The sequence below is a fragment of the Ixodes scapularis genome, unplaced genomic scaffold (assembly GCF_016920785.2).
Source record: "Ixodes scapularis isolate PalLabHiFi unplaced genomic scaffold, ASM1692078v2 PGA_scaffold7__128_contigs__length_106722199, whole genome shotgun sequence".
Taxonomy (NCBI): Eukaryota; Metazoa; Arthropoda; class Arachnida; order Ixodida; family Ixodidae; genus Ixodes; species Ixodes scapularis.
This window is the reverse complement of record NW_024609882.1, coordinates 17,234,620-17,257,223: the sequence shown is the minus strand read 5'-3', so window position 1 is coordinate 17,257,223 and position 22,604 is coordinate 17,234,620. Positions and strand designations below refer to the sequence as shown.

At 46.8% G+C, this 22,604-nt stretch overlaps 1 protein-coding gene across 1 annotated transcript; it reads left to right on the top strand.

The window, feature by feature from the left end:
- The first annotated feature begins 3,540 nt into the window (after positions 1–3,540).
- On the top strand, positions 3,541–21,787 carry LOC8023239 (alpha-tocopherol transfer protein-like). Its single transcript, XM_029986698.3, has 5 exons — positions 3,541–3,688; positions 10,154–10,396; positions 18,233–18,426; positions 19,929–20,039; positions 21,613–21,787. Exons 1-5 carry the CDS (start codon positions 3,541–3,543, stop codon positions 21,784–21,786), a joined length of 870 nt encoding a protein of 289 aa, XP_029842558.1. The 3' UTR covers position 21,787.
- Positions 21,788–22,604: the final 817 nt, after the last annotated feature.

The following is a 22,604-nucleotide window of genomic DNA, read 5'->3' as shown; positions in this document are numbered from 1 at the left end:
CCGATGGCCGTGGCTGTAGAGTTTCGGTTATCGGAGCGGGTAGCGGAGAGCGTCGCGGGACGGCGACAACGATCTACGAAAACTCCCTAATATGTCACTTGAGGCGCAGAGCTAACAAGGCACAACTATATCTTGAGTTTTAGTGTAGAGATGTAATTATGTTTTTTTTATGCTTCTTTCGTGAAATGTAGCTCCTTGCCTTTCACTATGGTGCACCTTGCATAAAAGAAAATTCAGCTGGACTCGTGAAGGCTGTTCCCGACCTTCCATTCGTCCACTTCAATATCAGTTAATGTTAATATACCCATGTTTATAAACTGTGGCATGTAAACGACAAAATTGTCGCAGCTATCCTAATCGATGGGACTTATAAATAGTTACTATATGCGAATATTCTTTCCATGACTTAATATTCGCCAAAAAAAAAAAAAAAAACAGCACGAATGATGTGCGCGGGCTGTCAAATCATCGCTGCCTAACACATGCTCTTGCATAATCGCGGCGGGTTACTTTCGTTGAGTTCGCTTCTCATCGAGCACTTGAGCACTGCAGGGAAGCAATACGCGAGGCCAGAGCTGTGCGCGAGGCGATGGCGACCTTCATAGTATTGCTTTCCTGCAGTGCATGGGTGCTCGGTGAGAAGCGCACTCAACAGGGCTATCTCGTCGCTGTCAACACTTGGAAAAGTACGAATATCGCAGTTCATCTGAAAATGGACATTGAATAGCGTATTATTCGAAACTACTGTTCGAATAGTCGCACAGCACTATTATTCTTTGTACCATACTGTTTCAAGCCAGCCCAAGGAGTATACATGGCTTGCACGTGACGTGATCGCACTACGCACTCTCTACGCAGCAAGGCCACCGCAGCACAGCTGATGTGATGTCGATGTAAGCCGTGTTTGGACTCTAAAAAAGCATCGAAATATTGATAGTCACTTATTTGCCTCAAAATTGGTTTTACGCATTAGTAGACACACCTGAACAAATAACCCAGAACGACAAGTCACAATATTTTTTTTTTTTTTCACGAAGTCATTGAACTTTTATTTTTGGTCCTAGGGGTTGAGAGTTTCTACAGGTAACCCTGAAAACGTGACGGCAATAGAGGCTTCTAGGCTAGGTGGTGCAAGCTACCGCTCGTTAAAAAGGGTAAGGTGATTCGCACCTATCCATTGGTCTATATGGGGGTAGTACAGTTTGTTTCCGACGAGTTACAAGTTCGATGGTGGGAAATTAATGCTAGTTAAAGGCCGACGTACAGTTCTCGCTTTCCACTTTTTCCCGCCTCCTCCTTTCCTATATCCTCTCCACTTTTTACCTTGCCTCAACCCTCAACTTGGCTCCCCCGCAGCTTAGGAGAGTGGAGCGCTATGGGGATTATCTTACCTGCAGAAAACCGAGGTTATTTGTCAGCCTTTAAAGGAGCTGTGCAACAGTTTCAGTGCTTTGCTTAAATAATTGTGGGAGTTGGTGTCTCAACCCTTCTGAAGTAAAGAACAGAACAAAAATACGCTTTTGCCTGCATGTCCTAGTTTTTATCTAAAAAAAAAAAAAAAAATGACAAAGGTTGAGGTTTTTGACACTTCTCAAATCCTTCACCATCTTCCGAGTCACGTTTTCTGTGGGGGCACGCGGGGTTCTGGTGAAGCCTGCGTTCTAGCGTCATCAGTGAGCAGCGAGAACTCACCCGCTCTCGACCTCTTGACCACGTGCTTGTGCCATCCGGCCATCCGACTGGCCGTCCGGCTTCTAGCCGCTGCTCGCGGTAGCAGATAGAATTGACGGTTTTGTTGACCTCGGATAGATGGTGCCACTGAAACCCCGTATAATAAGGGCTTTGTCGATGATACCAGGTTTTTGACTGATTTATATTTATGCTAAAATGCCAAGATTTATAAAAAAAAAAAAAACTTTCAGCCTTTTCACTTTGGTGAAGAAGGAAAGCAGCGAAACTGTAGCTTCTGTTCTCTGCGGTGGCTTTACAGGCGAGCGATCTGCTCTTCTTTCGCAAGGAAATCTAAAGCGCTCGACGCAGTGAAACTTTAGACGATAGCGGCCTCGCGGCGGTTGCGGAACAATTCGCGCTGCTCCGCACATTGCCGCTCGTTCCGTTCCCGCTTTCCTTCCTCCGAAGAAATGTTGCCGCCATCTGTGAGTGACGGCAGCAACCAGTTGTCTGGTTGGCGAGGCTGGAAAGGTTGCCGCAACCTATGAGCCACGGCGGCAAGCATACAACCGGCAAACACAACACTCTGGACAGCTACCGCCACCTATGAGCTACGGCTGCAACCAGAGTGTTGTGTCGACATTTGCTTGGTACCGGACACGATCCTGGGGAAACTAGCCCTTAACAGCTCAGCTGTAAAATTACCTTTTATTGAGCAGGTAGTTGCACAACTTGGTATTGTAACCCGATAGCGTTCAGGAGCTCGTGTCGCGCCGGCCTCGGTGCCGCACCAGTAAAGCTGCCATGACTCGAAACTCCTGATTGGTCGATAGGGTCATGACGTCACAGCCAAGTGACCCAGGCTCGTCTGTCTGGAAGAGAGTACAGTTTCCATCTGTCGCAGAGGGGCGGAAAGCTTTCGTTCGTTGCCGAATCCGCCTAGTGGCGCTGCGATCCTATTATCATCGTTTGTCTGTAGAGAATTCGTACCCCTCCGCGGTGCCACCGCAGGCCGTCGGGAGAGAAAGCATCTGCGATGGATGCCGTGACGTCTACCCGTGCGGGGAGCTCTTCTGAGTCGTCGTCTTTTTCGAGTGCGGATGCCGCATCTACGTCTGCTCCTGCTCGGCAACGAGGTCGGGCACAAGATAAACAGTGTCAAAAGTACAAGATGTAAATTCTTTCAACTTTACAATCATTTTTTTTTGTTTACTCACGCCAACAAACCGAGAAAAAAAAAAAGAGAAACATATGCATAAAATACAGTGTTTTTAGACTGCCCGCTCGACCAACTCGCAAGTTACACAGCATGTGACGTTACCCCAAATGTACAGCGTGCGATACTTTGTGGTCGGTTTGCCTTGCTGCATACCCGACCCGGAGGAATAACACGGAGCCGGCGGTTTCAACAACAAGAAACTACATTTAATTGGACAAGGACAAGACGATTAACATTGCTACAGGCGGTGCCGGAGTCCAGGCAGCGACTCTCTGTGCGCCGCCTCTGATCTGCCTTATCAAGGCGGCGCATCCGATGTGCGCGTGGCTGGCGTGACGTCGCCGCCACGCGGGAAAAGTTCGGCTTGAGCCTCGCAGTCGGGCAACTTGGCTTGGGAGCCGCAAGGGTGCCCACAACTTTGATCGTTGCTTTTTACATCACCTTCATCTCCGTTTTCTCAATAGCTATTTTATAATTAGAGATACAAAATTCGGCTACCGGAAAGAGGAGTAAAACCTGGACATTCCGAAATTGTGTTCGGTATGGGTCGCTTGAAAAACCTCCGGAGAAACAGTGAGACACGCTAGAGATGCCCATCCCTGTATGTGCTAATATACTCTCTTTTTTCTTCTTTTTCCGAAGGGGCCGTCATGGCAGGCACCCGGATCCTGACCGTGCAGAGCGAAGCAGATTCAAGCGTCCTGTCTCCCGAACTGCAGAAGATGGCTGCCGACGAACTCGGTGAAGACTCCCGAAAGAGAGACGCATGCCTGTCCAGGCTCAGAAACCTCATCCAAGGTCTGTATGCTACGTTCGCGTGACCTCGCAGAGCAACGCGATGTCATGTGGTCCCAGGGGAGAACCTCTGGTCGCTCTTGGCCAAGTGCGCAGCGGGCCATACAACACCGTTTACGATTCCCGAATTCCTTCAACGTTCTGAAGTCCGTCAGGTTTTCATGCTGCGATTTGACGGAAAGAGACGCACTCTAAAAAAAAAGGGTGTAGTACTTACACCCAGTGGGGTGTATGTGACTTGTCCCATATACGACACCCCCATGGGTATCAATGCGACACCCCAAAAAGGGGTGCATACATGCACCTCATTTGGAGGTGCACATGTGCACCTCAGCGGGTGCATAAGACACACCCCACCCATGGGTGTACATATATTCCGTTTCTCACTTACTGCGAATACTGATGCACCCCATTTTTAGGTGTACATATATTCCGTTTCTCACTTGCTGGGAATACTGATACACCCCAATCTTAGGTGTACGTGTATTCCGTTTCTCACTTACTGGGGATACCGATACACCCCATTCTTAGGTGTACGTATATTCCGTTTCTCATTTACTGGGAATACTGATACACCCCTCTTTTAAGTGCACATATATTCCGTTTATAACTTACTGGGAATACTCATACACCCCATTCTTAGGTGTACATATATTCCATTTCTCACTTACTGGGAATACTGATACACCCCATTCTTAGGTGCACAGATATTCCGTTTCTCACTTACTGGGAATGCAGTTACACCCCATTCTTAGGTGTACTTCTATACCGTTTTCCACACCGTTCTCACTTACTGGGAACCGATAAACCCCACTCTTAGGTGTACACGTGCGAAGTCAACAAAACTAACACTAGAACATTTTCCATCAAATTGACAGGAAATGTCTCTGCAGCTCTTTTCCAAGCTTTTAACCGTCAAACGACGGTGTTTTGTGTCATTTTCATGTCCCATTTGTCAACCCGAAAACAATTAAGCTGGCAATCCCACATTCTATCGTCATTTCATTATGTGGCCTGGCATCATTTTGACGTCCTAACTGTCAACCTGAAATACAATTGAGAGCTTTTGTGTCACTCCTGCGAATATAATATTGTTAGGATCATGCAATATTTTATAAAATAAGCTACGAAAATTGGTATCTGTTCCTACATATTTATTGCTCATAAACACTGGGTGAAACATATACTACAAAAATACACATTGAATGCATGCGCCAGAAACGTCGCTTGTTTCCTTTCTTCTTCTTTTTGCATGTCTTATCTTTTAGTCTTGTGCCTTGGGTGTTGACCACCAAAAAGAGCCATGGAGCATTCCTGAAAAGCAAAACCCAGTTGTATACCATGATTAGATACATATAGGACACTGTCAAGGCCCCACACCTTACTTAATGAGCATTACCAAAAACCAGGAACTCAGCCAACTTCATAAATATTTTGCACACCATTGAAGAATAGTGGGGTGGAAAGTTTACCAGTTTAGATACAGGCGCAAGGCTGGCAAACCGAAAACACAGATAAAAAGCATGTGTTTTCAATATGCTTAAACAACTGATTTTGGCGGTTTTCAACAATGCCAGCCTGTTTCTTATTGCAACTGTGTTTATTTTTTACTAATAAAATGCACAATTAGCCGAAAAATGCCATAAGCAACCTTGTACTGTGGCGCCTAACCAGATAAACGAATGTCAACATCAGAGGTGTCCTAATGCAAGCTTCCTTTAACAAAAGTTTGGACCATCTAAAACTGTGCTCTCAAACACATTTGAGTGTAGAGGCCAGATAGCCCACCCCCAAAAGATCGAGGGCTTCTGTAAGGCATGGGGGTCAAGAAATTTGTTAAAGGGACCTTGCGCTCTCCACATTTTGTAACTTGCAATCTTGACAGTGACATTTTTAGCCGTGATTCATTTGTAGTGCTCCCCTTATCCCTTTCCTGATGTAATCACAAGAATTAAAGTGGTACTGCCGCCAACATACTGGCATTTTGTAAGAGGACAAGAGAACAAGTACACTGTTGTTGCCGTTGCTTATTTCACTCAGGATATATTCAAGCTCAACATGTCTCGAAAGAATGCCTTTTGCTTTTCTGAGAATTTCTGATAGCACCAGTCTGAGCGAATACTTGTATTTTACTGGAGATATTTTCTGAGGGCGAGAATCCAGAGCTCATGAATTTATCTTTGGTGGTTGCTTCGGACAAGCGATAGTTCATGCAGTTGAAGTGCATCATTGGGCAAAGAGCTCGTGGTTGCAGCCTACCAGCGGAATTGTCGTGCAGGTGCTAAATACTCAAAAAAAGACGGGAAGGAAAAATAGAGACTAAACACCTGAAAAATAAAAACGAAACTACATTAACTATGTCGATATGTTATAAGAGCATAGCTGCGTTTTCAGCGTAAATGAATAGACCGATCCCACCAAGTTGTCCTCGCATGCGTGACGCCGCCATAACTGCAGTTCGTAAGAGGCAGACTCCAGTTCACGCGACAGGTCATGCTGCCTCGTGGTCTGCTCGCGCAAACCTCCAGCATGGTTGTCGCGCGTGTAGAAAGACTACAGCTCCCACGATGCATATCGGCAGCGGTGGCGTACTCAAACTAGCTGGTGAGATCGGTCTATTAGCGACATATTATAATGCATGCGATTTGTAATGCTCGTTATGAGAACGGGAGGTTGCAGCTGGTTTCCTGTGGGCCGTGTTCAAGCAAGTCGCGAGCTGCGTCTTCAAGCACTGAGCAGATTAATTTTACCCAGTTATCTATTACCTGCCAGTGCATCATAATCTGTACAATGGTGAATATATTCCGAGTCACTACTTGCGCGCCGCACAGGCTAAGGCAATGCCCGAAGAGGGGAAAGGGCAAGCGCTAGAAAGGCGGGTGAGGAGAGTAACCTCCTCTCCTATCTAACATTCGTAGTGCTTTCCCCCTCTCCCCCAGCCCTGCCCTCCCATATGCCTTCCTAGTGCTCGCCTTTTCTCTCTTCGCATGGCCGTTGCATTCACCTGGACTACACACAACTAGTGACACGGAGTATAATTGAAGGACGGTACACTCACAGATGTCAAAGCACTTGAAGAGTTCGCAACTTCGGTGCAATGCCACTGGTTGCACTTTTGTATCGCACTTCAGATGGGTTGATTTGCCCGAAGTACCTGGAAAATAATAAGAATGATAGAATAAATTAATGTGCCATAAACCAGGGCTGGGCAGACACACTCCAAAAAGTATTCGGGAATAGTGAGATACATCTGCTTTCAGGCCAAAAATACAGATACTGAGATACATTGTCTTTTATGCAATGCTATATCCCCGAGACACTTCCGCGAAACTGGTGAAAAAGTATTCAGGAATACAGATACAATTTGTAGTTGTATCTGTATTGTGGAGGGTGTAGTTCGTGGGGAATATGTACGGTCAGTGGCGTTCCAACTTGTTTTCCAGTCAGGAAGGGGGGGGGGGGGGGGGGGGAGTGCTCTTAGTATCCCTTGGGCGCCGCCGGCCAGTCTTTAACCTGCCCTGTGGCGGCTGTTTTAGGGGGGTGGCAGGGGGGGGGGGGGGGGGAAACACAGGACAGGAGGAGGCGAAAGCGGGGGTATGCACACCGAGGCGCTTGCACCGTCGGCGAAGCCGCCGTACCGGTGGCTTTTTTGCACGGCATTTGGAGTCTGCTCCTCACGTGATCGGATATCGGCAAATAGCGGCGCGGCGGCACGTGGAAACCAGACGCGCAACTCTGGCTGGAGCCTATAATCTCAATGCTGCACTAGAGTACCAGTTCCTGTATAGGCTCCCTGCGGGAGCCAGAGTTGCGCGTCTATTTTCTACGTGCCGCCGCGCCGCTATTTGACGAGATCCGACCACGTACCGTGCAAGAAAGTAACGTTGCACGCGCCCAGCCGTACGCACCCCTGCTTTTGAGCGCGCCGCGCGCCTCGTCGGTTCGAGAGTCAATGGTTCCAGTACCCTCTCCCTCTTCGAAGTGGCCAAGCAGGGAGGGAATATGGTTTTGTTGTGTTGACCTCGGGGGCGGAAGATTACGCACGATGGGGACAAAGGCGAGTTTGGGGAAGCAGTATCTAGGTCACAGCGCCTCAATGGTTGAACAGGATGTAGCTGACGTTTTGGGGAACGGGTGGGAGAGGCCTTGCGCGCGCGTTGTTTTCTCGACACTTAGCCTCGTGTCGAGGTGGCAGCACATATTCGCCAAGAGGTCCAAAAGTCGCGTGAGGAGCTGGATCAACATGCCGTGCAGGAAAGACGGCGCTAAGAAGAGGAACGCGCAACTCTGACTCCCGTTGGGAACCTATAAAAGAACTCTAACTGCCTTGTCTTGAAGCGCCACCTTAGTTCCATCATCCCCACTGAAAATCGCATTGCATAACCATACGTGCGAGCGAAGCCGGTAACAAGCGCGAGCATGTTGCTCTGCAATCGAACGTTTCATCGACAGATCGTTTTATGGATACGCGTTGATTCATCCCCAGAATGCTTCATCGACAGCACAAACTACCTTTTTTCTGTAAGGAGCTGTCTCACACTGTTGCCACGAAGCGGATAGTACGTGTAGGATACACCCGCGACGAAATGTCCCTACAACGCTAAATCCGCGTAACGACTGTCGATGGAACGGTAGTGTCGACGAACGAGAGTCCATGAAACATCTGTCCACAAAAAGTGTTTTTTGCCGAAACGATAGAGACCCGTTGCTCTGAATGACGCCAGCTCTACACGCAAGAATAATGTCTCGAAGCTGCGATGTCGTGCTCGTTTGTACACTCAGAGAACCGGGCACCGCCACCGCGCACACATATCACAAATACAAAAGCGAAGAAACTCTGACATAAGCAGGAGAAAAAGGAAAGCACGTCCCCAACTAGCAGGCCCCATGCCTCGCAAAACGCAGCATCCAACGAGTGCATGTAAACGGCAGACTTACCTTTATCGGGCGGGCACATCTTGGTTTGTGACTGCAGTGCAGCTACGTGCCAAGCATCGCTTCGTGAACACGATCCGCTTTGTCCAACCACCTTCTAAAAAAACACGCAATTCAAAATAGCGCGAATGAACAAAGGCGATGTCACCCGCCAGCCGAAGCAAAAGTATGGCCGCCGAAGCACGCCGAGATGGAATGCAGGAGGTGAGGAGGTCAAGACTCCTAGCAACATGAAGGCCAGATAACGCGCGAAACGCGATCGCTATCGTGATAGGTTGTCAGTCGGATGACGTGTAACCAGTGACTGCTAATCAGGACGCGCGCTCTACTCTATTACCGCGCGCATTTTGTTTGTTTTCTTGCGCTCTCCTGATAGCACTCCCTCTCCTCTTTTGAAAAAGGAAAGGAGAGGGGAAGGGTGTAATGGTGCACCTGGCAACACCCTCGCCTCGCCGCCGATTCCTTTGGGAGAGGAGGATTCGTGTGACGGGAGTGCGATTACGCTCGCCGGGTGTCTCCAGTCGAAGGGGGGTGTAAGGGTGCGCGATACACCCACATACACCCTTTTTTCTGAGAGTGCGCGAGATTCGCCGCACGATCATTTATTATTATTATTAGCATTGACCTATGAACATAAAACCCGTGCCACGGTGTCTAACGCTCCGGTATGGCATTGCGCAAGTTTGCTGAGATTTTTCTCGAATGCGGTCGTGTAAATGCGCGACCTGCTGAAATTTTAGGGTTTAGTGGCCTGTATCGGGTTCCGTGTTTTCGGAGTTTATTTTTAATGAAATTCAGATGCTGTTCTTCGACAGAAATTCAGAGCCTCTCGGAATTTTTCTTTGCTACATTCTCGATTCTCCGAAATTCAGAGTTTAATCTTGCTATGTTCAAATTTCACAAGATTAAAATTTTAAGAAGACAAGAAATATTAAATGGGGAACATGCATGCCCTAGTTTATGGGAACTCAACTGCATCGAATGATACTTGCTCAGCTGCAGTTATCATTGGCGACCTTGACATTGACAGTACTAGCCGCCCTCACGACAAAACTTACACACACGTGTAGCCCGAATAAAGGCCGAGGCTGTGAAATCCCTAGACTCCTGAACGTATATATAGTCGCTGGGAGTAAGCATAGAAGCTCCAGCCATCCACGCCTTCTCCTATAAACTATGTGGCGTTCACCGTTATTCAAAACACGCTCCCAAAGCCGCAATCTCATGGGCTACGGATCCATAATGGCACGATGCTGGGAACTATGCGCTCAGTGAGCCGCCAGTGCCTCGCAAAGCTACCTCTTGCGTTGTTCGCCACGCTCCGTATACGGGGAGCAGTTGTCCCGCGGTGACTTCGTCGTTGCTGTCGTTTCGGTTTGCTGCGAACTCGACCGACGCAAATGCGCGAAGCAGCCTTTAGCGGGACTTGCAGTATTTGTAAGCAGCCACGTGCATTTACAAGCAAACGTATAGCAAAGAAAGACAGGGGCGTCTTTCTGTGCGCTTGATACTTCCCCCAATCGCTGAGCGCAGCCGAGACCGGCTTGCAGTCCAGGCTGGACGACGAGTTCCTGCTGCGGTTCCTGCGCACCAAGAAGTTCAAGGTGGAGGTGGCCTTCAAGACGCTGCGCAACTACTACAGGCACCGGCGGGAGTCCCCCGAGATCTTCACGGGGCTTAGGCCCTCCAAGCTGAAGCACGTCTACCAGGCCAACGGACAGATGCGCCTCGCGGACAGGGACCCCCAGGGGAGGCCCGTCTTCGTGCTTAGGATAGGTGAGCTCCCACCGCTCTTGTCTCAAGGTTACGCAGTGACCAAACAACCGGAGACACCCACAAAGCACGTCTTTCGGAGACGGCCACCTACGAATGAATGCGTTTGAATTGTTGAGTATATAAGGCGGTGGGGGGGGGGGGGGGGGGGGGGGCAGTATGTCAACGAGTTCGTGATTCCTCTGTCGTGCATGTGCGATTTACTGCATCTGTGTTGGCCTTTCCTGTGCATGCAAGAACCGAATGTGGTGCTTGGGGTTTGTAAACCGGTTGCTCGTAAAACATTGTTCCTAGAGGGCTGCTAAGATCGCCATTATCCTAGTATGCTCGCCAAACGTCTAAGGGTGTTTCTGTAATACCCTCGTGGTGTTAGCCACGGTACAAGCTGATTTACAGCCGTAAGAGTGTAACATTTTTTTTAGAGTGTATAAGCCAAACACATATTTGAGTGTTCACTATAGTTTACGAGATCTGTCGGCTTCTGTAGTGTATTATTGCATCAATACCAAGACAAAAAGGGGCCAGTCAAGACAGATGAGGACTCCTAAAGATCGAAAACTTCGAGAACCTCTAAGCAACACTTCGTTTTTTCTTTTTTTTCTCGCAAGAATAGTACAAATTACAGAGCTAATTGTGCTTGCTGTTGTTTACGCCTTTAAGCTGTACTGGTCTGTTTTAAACTCTGATTTTCCGGTTTCTGTATGGACGTGGACCGGCGTGCATGCCTGTAAATCATTACTTGATGCACGCTTGACTAGAAGTGACGCTGCACTGACCAAATTACCCCTTTACAATGGATACGTTTTAAGAACATTCTGTGGGACATTATGTGTGTGTTGGGGACGGGGAGGGGAGGGGAAGGGACGTCTGCGGGAGCCTGCTTTCTAACAAAGGCCTATGACCGAAATTGGTGGACTACATTAACTTTTTTCCCCGCTTTCCTGAATCAGGTACACAACAAGTGAGCTCCCATCTACCCACCCCTTCGGACTTTTTTTCTTAAATTGTATTTACAGTTTTAATTAGCTTAACGTGCCCCAGTTTGTAGCCAACGGATCATCCCCAGTTGATGGGTTCGAATCCCGGCCGTGGTGCCCACAGTTCGACGGAGGCTTCTTGTGGCTATAATCGAGATTTTGGGTGCGCTGAAAGGTCCCATGTGGTCTAAACTAACCCTCAGTCCACCGCTAAGTGTGCCAGGTTTCCTTCGGTTTGTACGTGCCACGTAAAACTTTAAAGATTTTTTTTTTTTTTTTTTTAACAAAAGTCAAATATATTTATATACATTCTTTAAAGATGCAGTTACGGCAAAGTTTGCGGAACTGCCGCGGTGTCGTTTCCTGTTTCGCGTCGATAGGCTTGCAGTAACTTCAATTTGAAACAAAAAAAAAAAAAAAAAACAAGAAACCAACACACAAAGAATATGGAGAGAGAGGAAGTCAAAGTGGGCAAAGTAGGAACAACTGATTGAACAAATAGCTCAATTGCGATAAAAGAATGGAACGCCAAAAACAAAACAAAAACACTCCGCGCATGTCTAGGGCGCTCGTATCCAGGCCGCAGAATCGTGAATGCCCTCTTTCGCCAACGATCTGCAGAATCCGCGCGAGTTTGCGCGGCCAATGGGTCGACGAGAGGCGGACCCGTTTTTTTCTTCTTTTTTTCTTCTTTTTCTTCGGTCTCGACACTTCCGGCTCTCGTGCCTCCGTCGCACAACGCGCCTCCTCATTCAATCTCCATGCATCTTTGACAGGTGTGCCACTACTCTACATTACTGCCTCTTTGGCCGGTTTCACTTAGCTCTGTGTCCAAGTTGCAGCGTTGCGGAGACGGAGGTGTCGGACGGGAGGAGGGGTCTGCACAGCTGCCGCTGGTGGTTTCTCGTGTCTTCGCTTCGCTTCGTATAGCCTTTGGTCGCTGCACTTCATCGCCCTTCTGAATCAGAGTCCTACACGATTTGTGTCTGGAATTCTCGTTGGTAACGAACGAGCGCAAAGGGGAGCCCTTTTATGACCATCACTCGTTGCAGATTTCCCAGGCTATAGCATTGCTGCTGCACTGGCTGAGTTTCGGTGGCACCAGACCATAGCCTTTTCAGCACTGTGTGTGTCTTATGGATTGGACACCATTATTGCGTCGGTGCTTGGCTTGGTCTCGGGTACAATCGGAACTTCGTCGGCGATTCAGGTTGATGCTCATGTCCAGTCCCCGCGGTGATGGAATAATCGCCGAGCTCTGACAATCTCCGCTGCACAGCACGTACCCTCTGCAGAACCTGACTGAAAATCCGCAGTGTACGATCTACAAAAAGTCTGTGTGAGGAACTTTTCGTGGATAGCACGCCGCGGACTGCGGGCCCTGTGGTTCAAAGATCGCCGTCCTACCGTGCTCGGAATGACGGAGAGCTTCAGCTAGCAATACAGAGCCCTTGAGTAAACCATCTATGAAAATTCCTACTGTGGACATTGCAGACATACACCCACTACCACGGAGTAGTAGCACGCAAGAGAACGAACTCGAGGCTTGTCTTTTCACATTTCAAATAAAACAACTATTCGTTAAAACCAAACAAAAAAGTTCGTGGTTTTGGCTGTCAGTTTTTATTTTATTTTATTAAAAAAGCACTGTCAATCCCAGGTAGGAACTTTAGCAGGAAAGAGCACAAAGTGGACGCGTTATGGTTCATACGTGATTGTCATCGTCGAGGAAGATAGTAAATGCTACTCGCGTTCTTTCTATTTATTTTGTAACTGCACGTCCGTGGTCCTTTCCTTTTCTCAAAGAAGTGAACTTTATAAAATTGGTGAAAACTTCAGTTATTCCGTGGAGTTTTTTTTAAATTTTGCGGGGACAGTCTCTCCGTCCACCCAGGGAGCTTTTCCGTTACAGGTGTCGTAGAATAATATAAGCATTCATGAACCAGGAGTTTCCACAGAAATTAAAATTAGGTTGAATTTCTAGGGGCTTGGGAAGGAAAAGGGGGAGGAGGAGGAGAGGCAGGCAAAAGGAGGCACTTTCTTAACTGTATTTACTTTTTCTCCGCTATTTTCTTTTTTTTTTAGGGGGGGGGGGGGAGAGGGGGGGGGGGGGACAGGGATGCATGCATGGTGCCCGACAGAGTTTCTGAGACTCTAAATTCAAGGTAACAGAGTAAACATTTAAAAAGAAGCTGAATTGGTTTTGAATTTTATTTAAAAAAAAAACAAAAAACAATTGATTCTTTTTAATCCGACTTCAAGCATCACGAATATTACAACAAACGAGCTCTTTTATGCCCGCATTACCTAAAAAGATGCATTTGAAGATGCGTTGAAACCACGCCCCTCCGCGGCAGCGAGAGAGGGGAGTAAAAGCAGAAAGGAAAACATGACATCACGAAAGGTTCCTTGCGCGTGCTCCTCGACTTGTACAGCCAGCAACTTGCGTCGTCGAAACTGAACTAGTCGGTGATTCATGCCTCTGAAAGATGCTAGCTTAACGTAAGAACGTAACCGAAGAGAGAGAGAGAGAGAAAAGAGGACAAGCACACTGCTGGATTAGGGACCATGTACTGAAGATCTTCCACACCTATTCATTTCATATCTCTGAACCAATAAGTGTGGAAGAAGAAGAGGTTTATCTTCAGTAAATGACTGCTAGTCCAGCAGTTCCGAGCATCTTTCTACAGAAAAGACACGCAACTCGGCGAATCCGAGGAGCTTACGCGAAGTGGAGAACAAGCGAGGTAATTAATGAAAAACGTGTAATTTCATTAAAAATAGCATAAAGTAATGCAAAAACCAAAGTTAAAAAATATTAGCATGGGATACCACCAATGAAGGTCGATAACAAATAAATATTTGACTGAAGAAGAATCGGCCAGCACAGAAACGTTTCCACTATTATGAAGAATCGTCAGCGAAAGTGAAAGCTTTCTCTTTGCGATGCGAACACATATCAGAACAGTTTATCTCACGGTAAAAAAGGGGGCGATCAATATTTATGAATTCTAGTCGCACCCTGTCTTTCGACGTAGCAAAGAAGACGTCGATATGAGATACAATCTCTGGTACCACACTGACCAAAAGTTCTAAACAAAATTTGTAGGTTTTTCTTACTAAATACAAATATGGCGTATGCTTATTGTTTAACTGCTCTATTTGTTTCGAAACAAAAATGTATCATTCCAGCTTCAGAGCGAACTTTTTTTAAAAATATGATGTCAGAAAATATTTAAAGTTACGAACGAAGAAAGTGAGACAGGGGAAAACGTAAAGCAATAACCAGCAGGTATGCACCAAAATATTGGGAATGAAAGGAACACGGAAGAAAGGAACAAACATACGTACACCACCGCACCAGTATACATACGCTCACGCTGACAAATGTGAAACGCACGCTCCTACGCAGTCGATCACAACACGCCAACACAATAATTGAACACGCACCAGAAATTCCAAACCATGCTCAACACTGTTCAGACGCGCGGAAGATGCATATCAAAGCTCCCCGCTCCGCGATCAAGCCCAGACGACGCACGCTAACCGGAACGCTCGCTACGAAATTTTTCGGTGGCGCCCTTTTATTGTTTCCGTTCGTGACGTCACGAGTAGGATTTGCGTCACTGTGATTGGCAGAATTTGCCTCGCCCGAAGATATATGGTTTGACCCATCGCGAATGTCGACCACAACGACCAAGAACGTTAGCGACCAAGATATTTGGTCGTGAACGTTCTTGGTGAAAAGAGGCTTCGGTCCGTATTCGAGAACCGAACTAATGGCGATCGCAACGCCGCCATTTCTCCCGCAGCGGCCAATCCGGGAACTGCTCGTCTGGCCATATCGGTTTAGGTCGAGTCGCGCAAAGGCCGGTGGCGCCATCTCTAGTGCCATTTTGCAGTAGCAACATAAATGATTTTTTTTATGTTTTGACTGGTCGCTAGACGGTGGCGCTGTTGTCGTATTTAGTTTGGTCTCGGTGGACGCGAGCCCGTCCGAGTTTCAGGGGTGAGTTTCCCAACTGGGTGTTAGTAACGTTGGATACCCTCCTCTTACATGGTGGTCAAAAGTACACGATATGACGTCAGTGCAAGCAATGCATGGCAGACGCGTCCCCGAAAACAGTGAAGTTTACGAAGGGGCAGTGCGACATTGCACTCCTGAAACCAAGCTAGTGGCGTACACTCCTTTGATTCACCCGTTATTGGAATACGCGGACATTTTATGAGACGTGTATTCCAGTCATTTATTGACCAACTGGAAGGAATATAAAATAAAGACACTTCGACGTATTTATGATGCATACGGCCTGCATACGTCTGTGTCATCGCTTTATGCATTATCCGGATTAACGCAATTATCGACCCGGAGAAAAGTGAAGCGTTTGAAATTTTTGTGCAAGGTAATACATGATAAGATCGGAATGAAGTTCGAGGATTACCTGATGTACAATCTCAGTCGGGACACGCGGCAGAAGCATGGAATCTTTTTTATTAAGTTTCAATAAAGGAAATATTTTTTTTCTACATTTGTTTGAGACTGGAATAGACTGTCTCATAGCATTACAAGCAACGTCACCTTCGATTCGTTCATCAGTGCCCTTCGAGGAATTTTCCATTCCAATTATTAAATCACTGCATGCCTAGTGTTATCACTCATTTACTGCAAAATTATGTATTTTGAAGCTATGTATCAATCTTGCTCTGACGTTACAAACATGTACATACTTAAAAATAAACATTAGACAGAGATCTGTCTGGTTACTAATAATTAATTCTTTTTCTACGGTGGGTATCTGGTCTTCTTCTTCTACGGTTGTACCTTTTCAATAAAGTGACGAAGCCCGTTCACATATGTGGGTGGGGAAGCTCCGAGAGGCCGATTGATATTCTGGGGCGTTGTTTAAATATGCTAGGAACCCACTGTATACAAGAACAAGAAAAGGACACTGCTCCTCAACGGCCATAGCCGTAGTCGTCCCTAAAGGGGTCGAATTGGCTTGGAAATGTAGGGTCCCTATAAAAGGGTTTGGTTGGTGTTCGTACATTTTAATAATGCACGTACTTACATGCCCTGCCCCCCCCCCCCCCCCCCCCACCCAAAAAAAAAAAAAAAAAAAGTAGTCCGTCTTTATTTTTTAAATAAAAAAATGTCGGGCCGCCCATCCACGCTGTGAAGGCGGTTGGCCAGCGAAGCTGTGGTATCACCTAGAGCCACTATATGTGCTGCGCTTAGAGTGTCGGCACTCCTAGAGCCACTAAATGAAATGCGCTTAGAGTATTGGCACTCCGTTCCCCGACATTGTTGTGGGCGCTGCCATTTTGGCTCGTATGCAGAGCAGATCGACGCAACTGCCGATCGTCATGATTCAAAAGTGCGACTTTCTCAGCATTAGACTCGGTGTTAGGAAGGTCATGTAATATTGCTTTGCTTTGTCGTGAACTGTTTAGACATTTGTGGAGTGCGGAAAAGCGTTTCCTGTGATTTCAGATAAAGCTTCAGATAACTGGCAACCATGATTTTAAGACACAATATGGCCAAGTGTCGTTACTCTGAAGCGTAGCTTATTTAGTGGCACTAGGCACTCCGTTCCCCGACATTGTTGTGGGCGCCGCCATATTGGGGCTTGTGCAGAGCAGACGCAACTGCCGATCGTCATGATTCAAAAGCGCGACTTCCTCAGCATTCGATTCGGTGTTAGGAAGCTCATGTAATATTGCTTTTCTCTGTCGCGGTCTGTTTAAACATTTTTTGAGGACGGAAAAGCATTTCCTGTGATTTCAGATAAAGCATCAGATAACTGGCAACCATGATTTTAAGCCACAATATGGCCAAGTGTCCTTACTCTGAAGTGTAGCTTATTTAGTGGCACTAGTATCACCTGCAACGATTGCCTACTGCACTATACCCAATGATTGACGAAAGAGAAGTAAATGCACTGTACCAAAACTTCTTTATATAGACCCCTTTCGTGGCAAACGCCGCCAGGCGGCGCTCCAGTCTTTGACGTCCCAGAGAACTTCCGGTTAATAAAAATAATAAACAAAGCCCACCTCAACGCTGCTACTTGAAATGTCGATGAAACGTTACCAATTCTCCAGGTGAACGCCAAGAGAACAAAAAAGCTCCGTATTTTTAAAAAAATTTTTCGAATATTCTTGTAAACCAACTTGAATCCTTCAAGACTGTACAGTCGAAGGCCCTCGTTAAATATCCCACGTTGCTGTCCATGTAGTATTTATGCTTTCTATCACTGGAGACATAAGCAAGCTCGACAGGCTTGCAAAGACAGAGCGATCGGAAGTCGCTACGGACGCAAGCGGAAGTTCATGTTTGTTAACAGCAAAAGGGTGTTTTAATATGAAAGGCTGGTGACGTCACCGCCCACGTCACAAGCTGCTGTTCCCGCGGCAGTGTGCAAAACCAGTGATCTTTACCGAGAAACGTATGCGGTGAGCGCTACGTGCACGCACCTAAGATTTTTATGACTGTACCAACCCGGTACCCGAGACCGGGCAAACCTCTCCTTTGTTTTCCTTTACGTCAGCGGGGGAAGAAGCCAAGGAGCTAAACTTTGTGGATTACAGGTGACGAAATGACTTGTGCTCCCAGGTCAATGTGAGCCCGCGCGCTCGTCAAGACAACGATTTCGCGGGAACAAAATGTTTTTTTTTTTTTTTTTTTTTGTATTTAGCGGAAGATTTTTTAAGGGGGTACCCTCAGACAAGATAGGGAGCGTACACGTCCCTTAGGAGGTATAGGTAAGAAAATCACTGCATAAGCCCATCTTGCAGACGATGGATACCGATCGGATTGCCTAACGTGGAACCATGTACAAGCGAAATGATGATATGGCTGCAGGCTGCTGGAAACCAAGTGACTACGACTACTACCAGCTGCGCAAGGCCAACATGCTGTGCCTGGAACACATCTGCCTGGACCCAGCGGTTCAAGTGAACGGACTCGTCTGCATTCTGGACTGCAGAGGATGGGGACTTCAGCACTTACTCGCCTTTCCAATCTCGCAAGTGCGCAAGACCATCGACCTCCTGCAGGTAAGCAGAACGTTTCACAGTTCTCTGCTGTACCTTGCCATCAAACGAAGCGAATCCCGCGAGGCAGCTGAGTCGTGTGTGCTGTGTCGCCATGTTCTAGAATCATGTCAGTTGCGGGCAGTGTTGGGAAGATTGTACTTAAAGTACTACTTCAAAGAGGTTTAGGAAGCTTGTACTTAAAGTACTACTTCAAAGAGGTTTAGGAAGCTTGTACTTAAAGTACTACTTCAAAGAGGTTTAGGAAGCTTGTACTTTACTTGAAGTATATTTTCTGAGTATGTACCTGTACTTTACTTGAAGTACATTCTCTGAGCATGTACTTGTACTTTGCTTAACGTATGTGTTCTGGTACTTTCCGAGGAAAGTACAACTCCTTACCTTAAAGTACATTCACCAAATTTGTTCTTGTTAATTGTGTATAACAAAATTTGGATTTGTCAACAAATAAGTGCTTTATAAGTTGATTGAATTAAATAGTTTGTCAGCGAGGCAGCGGCGTAGACTTACCATTTTCCCGGGGGGCAGGGGTGAGGGGGGGGGGGGGGGATGGCAGGCTGAGAAGTTCTCCCGGGGGGGGGGGGGGGGGGGGGGGAACTTCTCAGCCTGCCAACTGGAGATTGAACCTAACGCAAGCATGCTGGGATTCCATTTCCCATGTATTTTGTCAATAAAGGCAACGTGGACGATATTTTGTTTACATACCACTACTATAGAAGCTGGTTACATGGCACGTAAACAGCGTCCCGGTAAGGATCATGGCCCCGGGACCGGACTCCCCCCGAAGTCTACGCCTATGAGCGAGAGTAAAACAACTACTATATCCAAAATTCGCCGCCATTTCCGAAAGCAGCTGATGCACCCCTATTTCCGTTGAGTCAATGCACCAGTTAAAAGAAAAAACACTGTTAGGGGAATGAAAGGGCACCATCAAAGGTTGTGTTGAAAAGTAATTGTACTTTACTTTGAAAGTACATTGTATTTATAGTAATCTACTTCAACTTCATTGCACCCGGCGTACTTACTACTTTAATTGAAGTACGTAACCTCTCATTTACTTTGTATGTTACTTCAAGTGATTTTTAGATGTACTTTACCCAACACTGGCCGTGGAGAGTGTGTCACGTAACCATAGCCCTTTCCCTCGGTAGATTGAGGATCGCCTCTCGCCACTCAAGCCGAGGACGTAACAGCCCCACAAATGCTCGTTTAGACCCCCCTTGTACCCAGTTACAAGGCTGTGTATCATGCCCTTACTAAATCCGGGGTCACACTAGTATACAAAAGAGAGTCTGCATACAGATTCGAACGCGAGTCACTGCGAGATCTGTGCTTCGAATGCCCGATTGGTAATGAGTCGGAAGAGACTTGGCACGTGGCATTCGAACCACGGATATTGCGATATCTCGTGCTTGCAGACTGTCTTTTGTATGATGTTTGAGCAGTGTTACTCCGGCTTAAAACGAGTTACTTGAGTATACTGCTATTACCATTGTGCCGAACAGGACTGCCTGCCAGCGCGCTTCAAGGCGGTCCACGTGGTCTACCAGCCGTCCGTTTTCAACGTTTTCTTCTCGTTGGCGAAACCCTTCCTCACCAGCAAGAACATCAATAGGGTAGGCGAAAGCTTTTCTGCATCGCTTTCCTTACTTGATTGTTGTCCTGTATCGCGGTAGGTCTACGTATAGGAGCATCGTTGGCCACGGTGATTGCCATAGGTGCAGTACAGCGTGATTCTATTGGTGATGAGATGTTCCGATGGCTCTTCTTTGTGATGTCATTACAAGGACTATAAAAAAGATTGCCAGCTACAGTTTCGGCGGTGTGTGTAAAAAGCACGGTGGAAGCTTGGAGTCATCGCGTTCTTAAACCATAAACGTGTTGGCAGTCTGACATTTCTCTTATCAAGACCATCAAATGTATAATTCATGAGGCTCAAGACGTCATCATGAGCGTTTGAGCCATCGTGGAAGACCGACCCTACGCTTTTGGTCGCGTACGTCGCCAGGGTGACAGGTTAAGAATGAAGTACACGCTATGCCTCCAGCGCGAGCTTAATACTTTTAATAAAACTTCGGCGCACGCGCAGCCAAAACCCCATTCACACAGTCATAAAGGTACCTTTAACCAAGGGGCCTATGGAGCGAAGGAATCTAAGGAACATAAGGGACCTAAGGGATTTAAGGGACCTAAGGGACCTCTTTGGCGATTTAGTTCGCAATCCTCCACGCATGGCGTGTGCTCACGGCCCAAGAGCGCGGGCTGACTCACCGATTGCAAAGGGTGCAAAGTCTTAAAAGCACCCTATAATGGCCATGTGAATTGGATGTTATATTCTTAGGGCCTTACGCTTTGCAAACGCGCTCACTTCGATGTAAAGCTCCTGCTCTACTCGCGCAGACGTTGCAGGCTCGGTTAAAGTTTAAAGAAACCTCCTGTGATTCAGGCGCGGTTATAATGGCCCAGCTCAGCAGCGGCCAGTCACCGTGCAGAACATGATTAGGAGTGCTTCTCGGCTTCGACAAAAACTAAGGGGACAAACTCCAGTGTAATCCGTTTACCAGACGTTTTAAAAGTTTTACCGGATTTTTTTTTTTTTTTTTCAAAGAGGGTTAATCGTGCGTGCCACGTTTTTGCAAAATCAGTTAGTTAAACATACCTAAATATGTGCTGACATTCGTGCGAATACCATCACAACTTAAGAGAGAAATCTGTAGTGCTGTATGTTATACGCCATCTGCTAAGGGCCAGTGAGGGGCACATGCTGTAAAACCCTTTATTTTCGCTGCCGTGATTTTCCGCGAATTGGGCAGCGGGGTCATATTCGCGACCATTAAATTTCGCGAATTCTAAAGGCTAAAATTCGCCTCTACAGACAATAAGAACATTGACGCCCACTAAACCTCCTGGAATTTTACAAGTCGCGAAATTCGCGACAATAAAGGGCTCGCGAACATTAACGGTTTTTGCTTTGACACGAGTATACTATACGCCGGCGTTCGTCTGGAACTCGCGTTCACTCAGTCAGGACACAAATTCCAGCTGAACGTTGACGTGGCACTTATGTCCAATATGGGACCCGCACTGGCCGTCAGTAGTTGACATAGAAAATTCAGCGCTATAGCTTTCTATTTTGGCGGTGCTGACTTTACTCGCACACTGACGCATGCCCGATTGCTTGTCACGCAGATACAAATCCACGGATCTGACATGAGTTCTTTGCACAAGCACCTGCCTCCCAGCATCCTGCCGGAAGAGTACGGTGGACTGCACGGTTCGTTCGACAACTCCAAGTACTGCCAGTGCCTGTACGACCACGAAGCCAGCTTCATACAAGACATGAAGTACGGCTACCTCAAGTGAACCCCCCCCCCCCCCCCCCTCCAGTTCTCAACTTCAAGCTTTGATCCCCCCCCCCCCGGTGCTCTACATGCTTCGAGCTTCCTGCTCCTCTCTTTCACACACACACACACACACACTCTCTCTCTCTCTGCCTTTCTCTACTTTGTTTTCGATGTCTGAACAGAAATACCTGGAAGAGAGACTGTTCCCTTTGTTTGAACAGAAATATCTGCGAAAAAGAAACTGTTCCCTTTGTTTGAACAGAAATATCTGCGAAAAAGAAACTGTTCCCCTTGTTTGTTTTTTTGTTTGTTTTCTTCTTTTTTGCTCTTTTTTGTTTTGTTTACGTTGATGAAGTTCGTCGTCAGTGCTAATTAAGGAATGATATATTTCATTAACTCTTTTTTTCTTTTGGATGGAGACATTTTGTTTTCGTTTCATTGGTGTTTTCTGTTTTGAAGTTCTCCAGAGCGCCCAATAAAACGACCTACATTTCTGCACAAACCGACGAGTTTTCAGTCTTGCGCTTGTAGGTCAGTGTAATATGGACTGCACAGGGAAAATATAACTATGAAACATGATCGAACTTGAATGGTGTAGCCGGACGTTGGAATACGTCTTTTACCGTTTACTGATGGGGCTTGATTGATAGAGCTCCTCCATGTGCGCGCGTATCGTCACAGCAGGATTTCAACTCTGATTCAAGATATTCAGGAATCTATCGGGTGTCTTAAATAGCAGGCAGGCTCTTTAAATCTACCGCAAAATTCGGTTTCTTAACCTATCGCGCTACGATTTCGTGCAGCGTTGCCCACAGGTGGTGCATTTCTTGCATAAAA

Excerpts from the sequence above, each read along its gene's own strand:
- LOC8023239 (XM_029986698.3), top strand. The coding sequence starts at position 3,541 with ATGGCAGGCACCCGGATCCTGACCGTGCAGAGCGAAGCAGATTCAAGC. Across the intron at positions 10,397-18,232 it reads CGTCTTCGTGCTTAGGATAG|GCTGCTGGAAACCAAGTGAC; the intron begins GTGAGCTCCCAC and ends ATATGGCTGCAG. Across the intron at positions 20,040-21,612 it reads CCAGCAAGAACATCAATAGG|ATACAAATCCACGGATCTGA; the intron begins GTAGGCGAAAGC and ends CTTGTCACGCAG.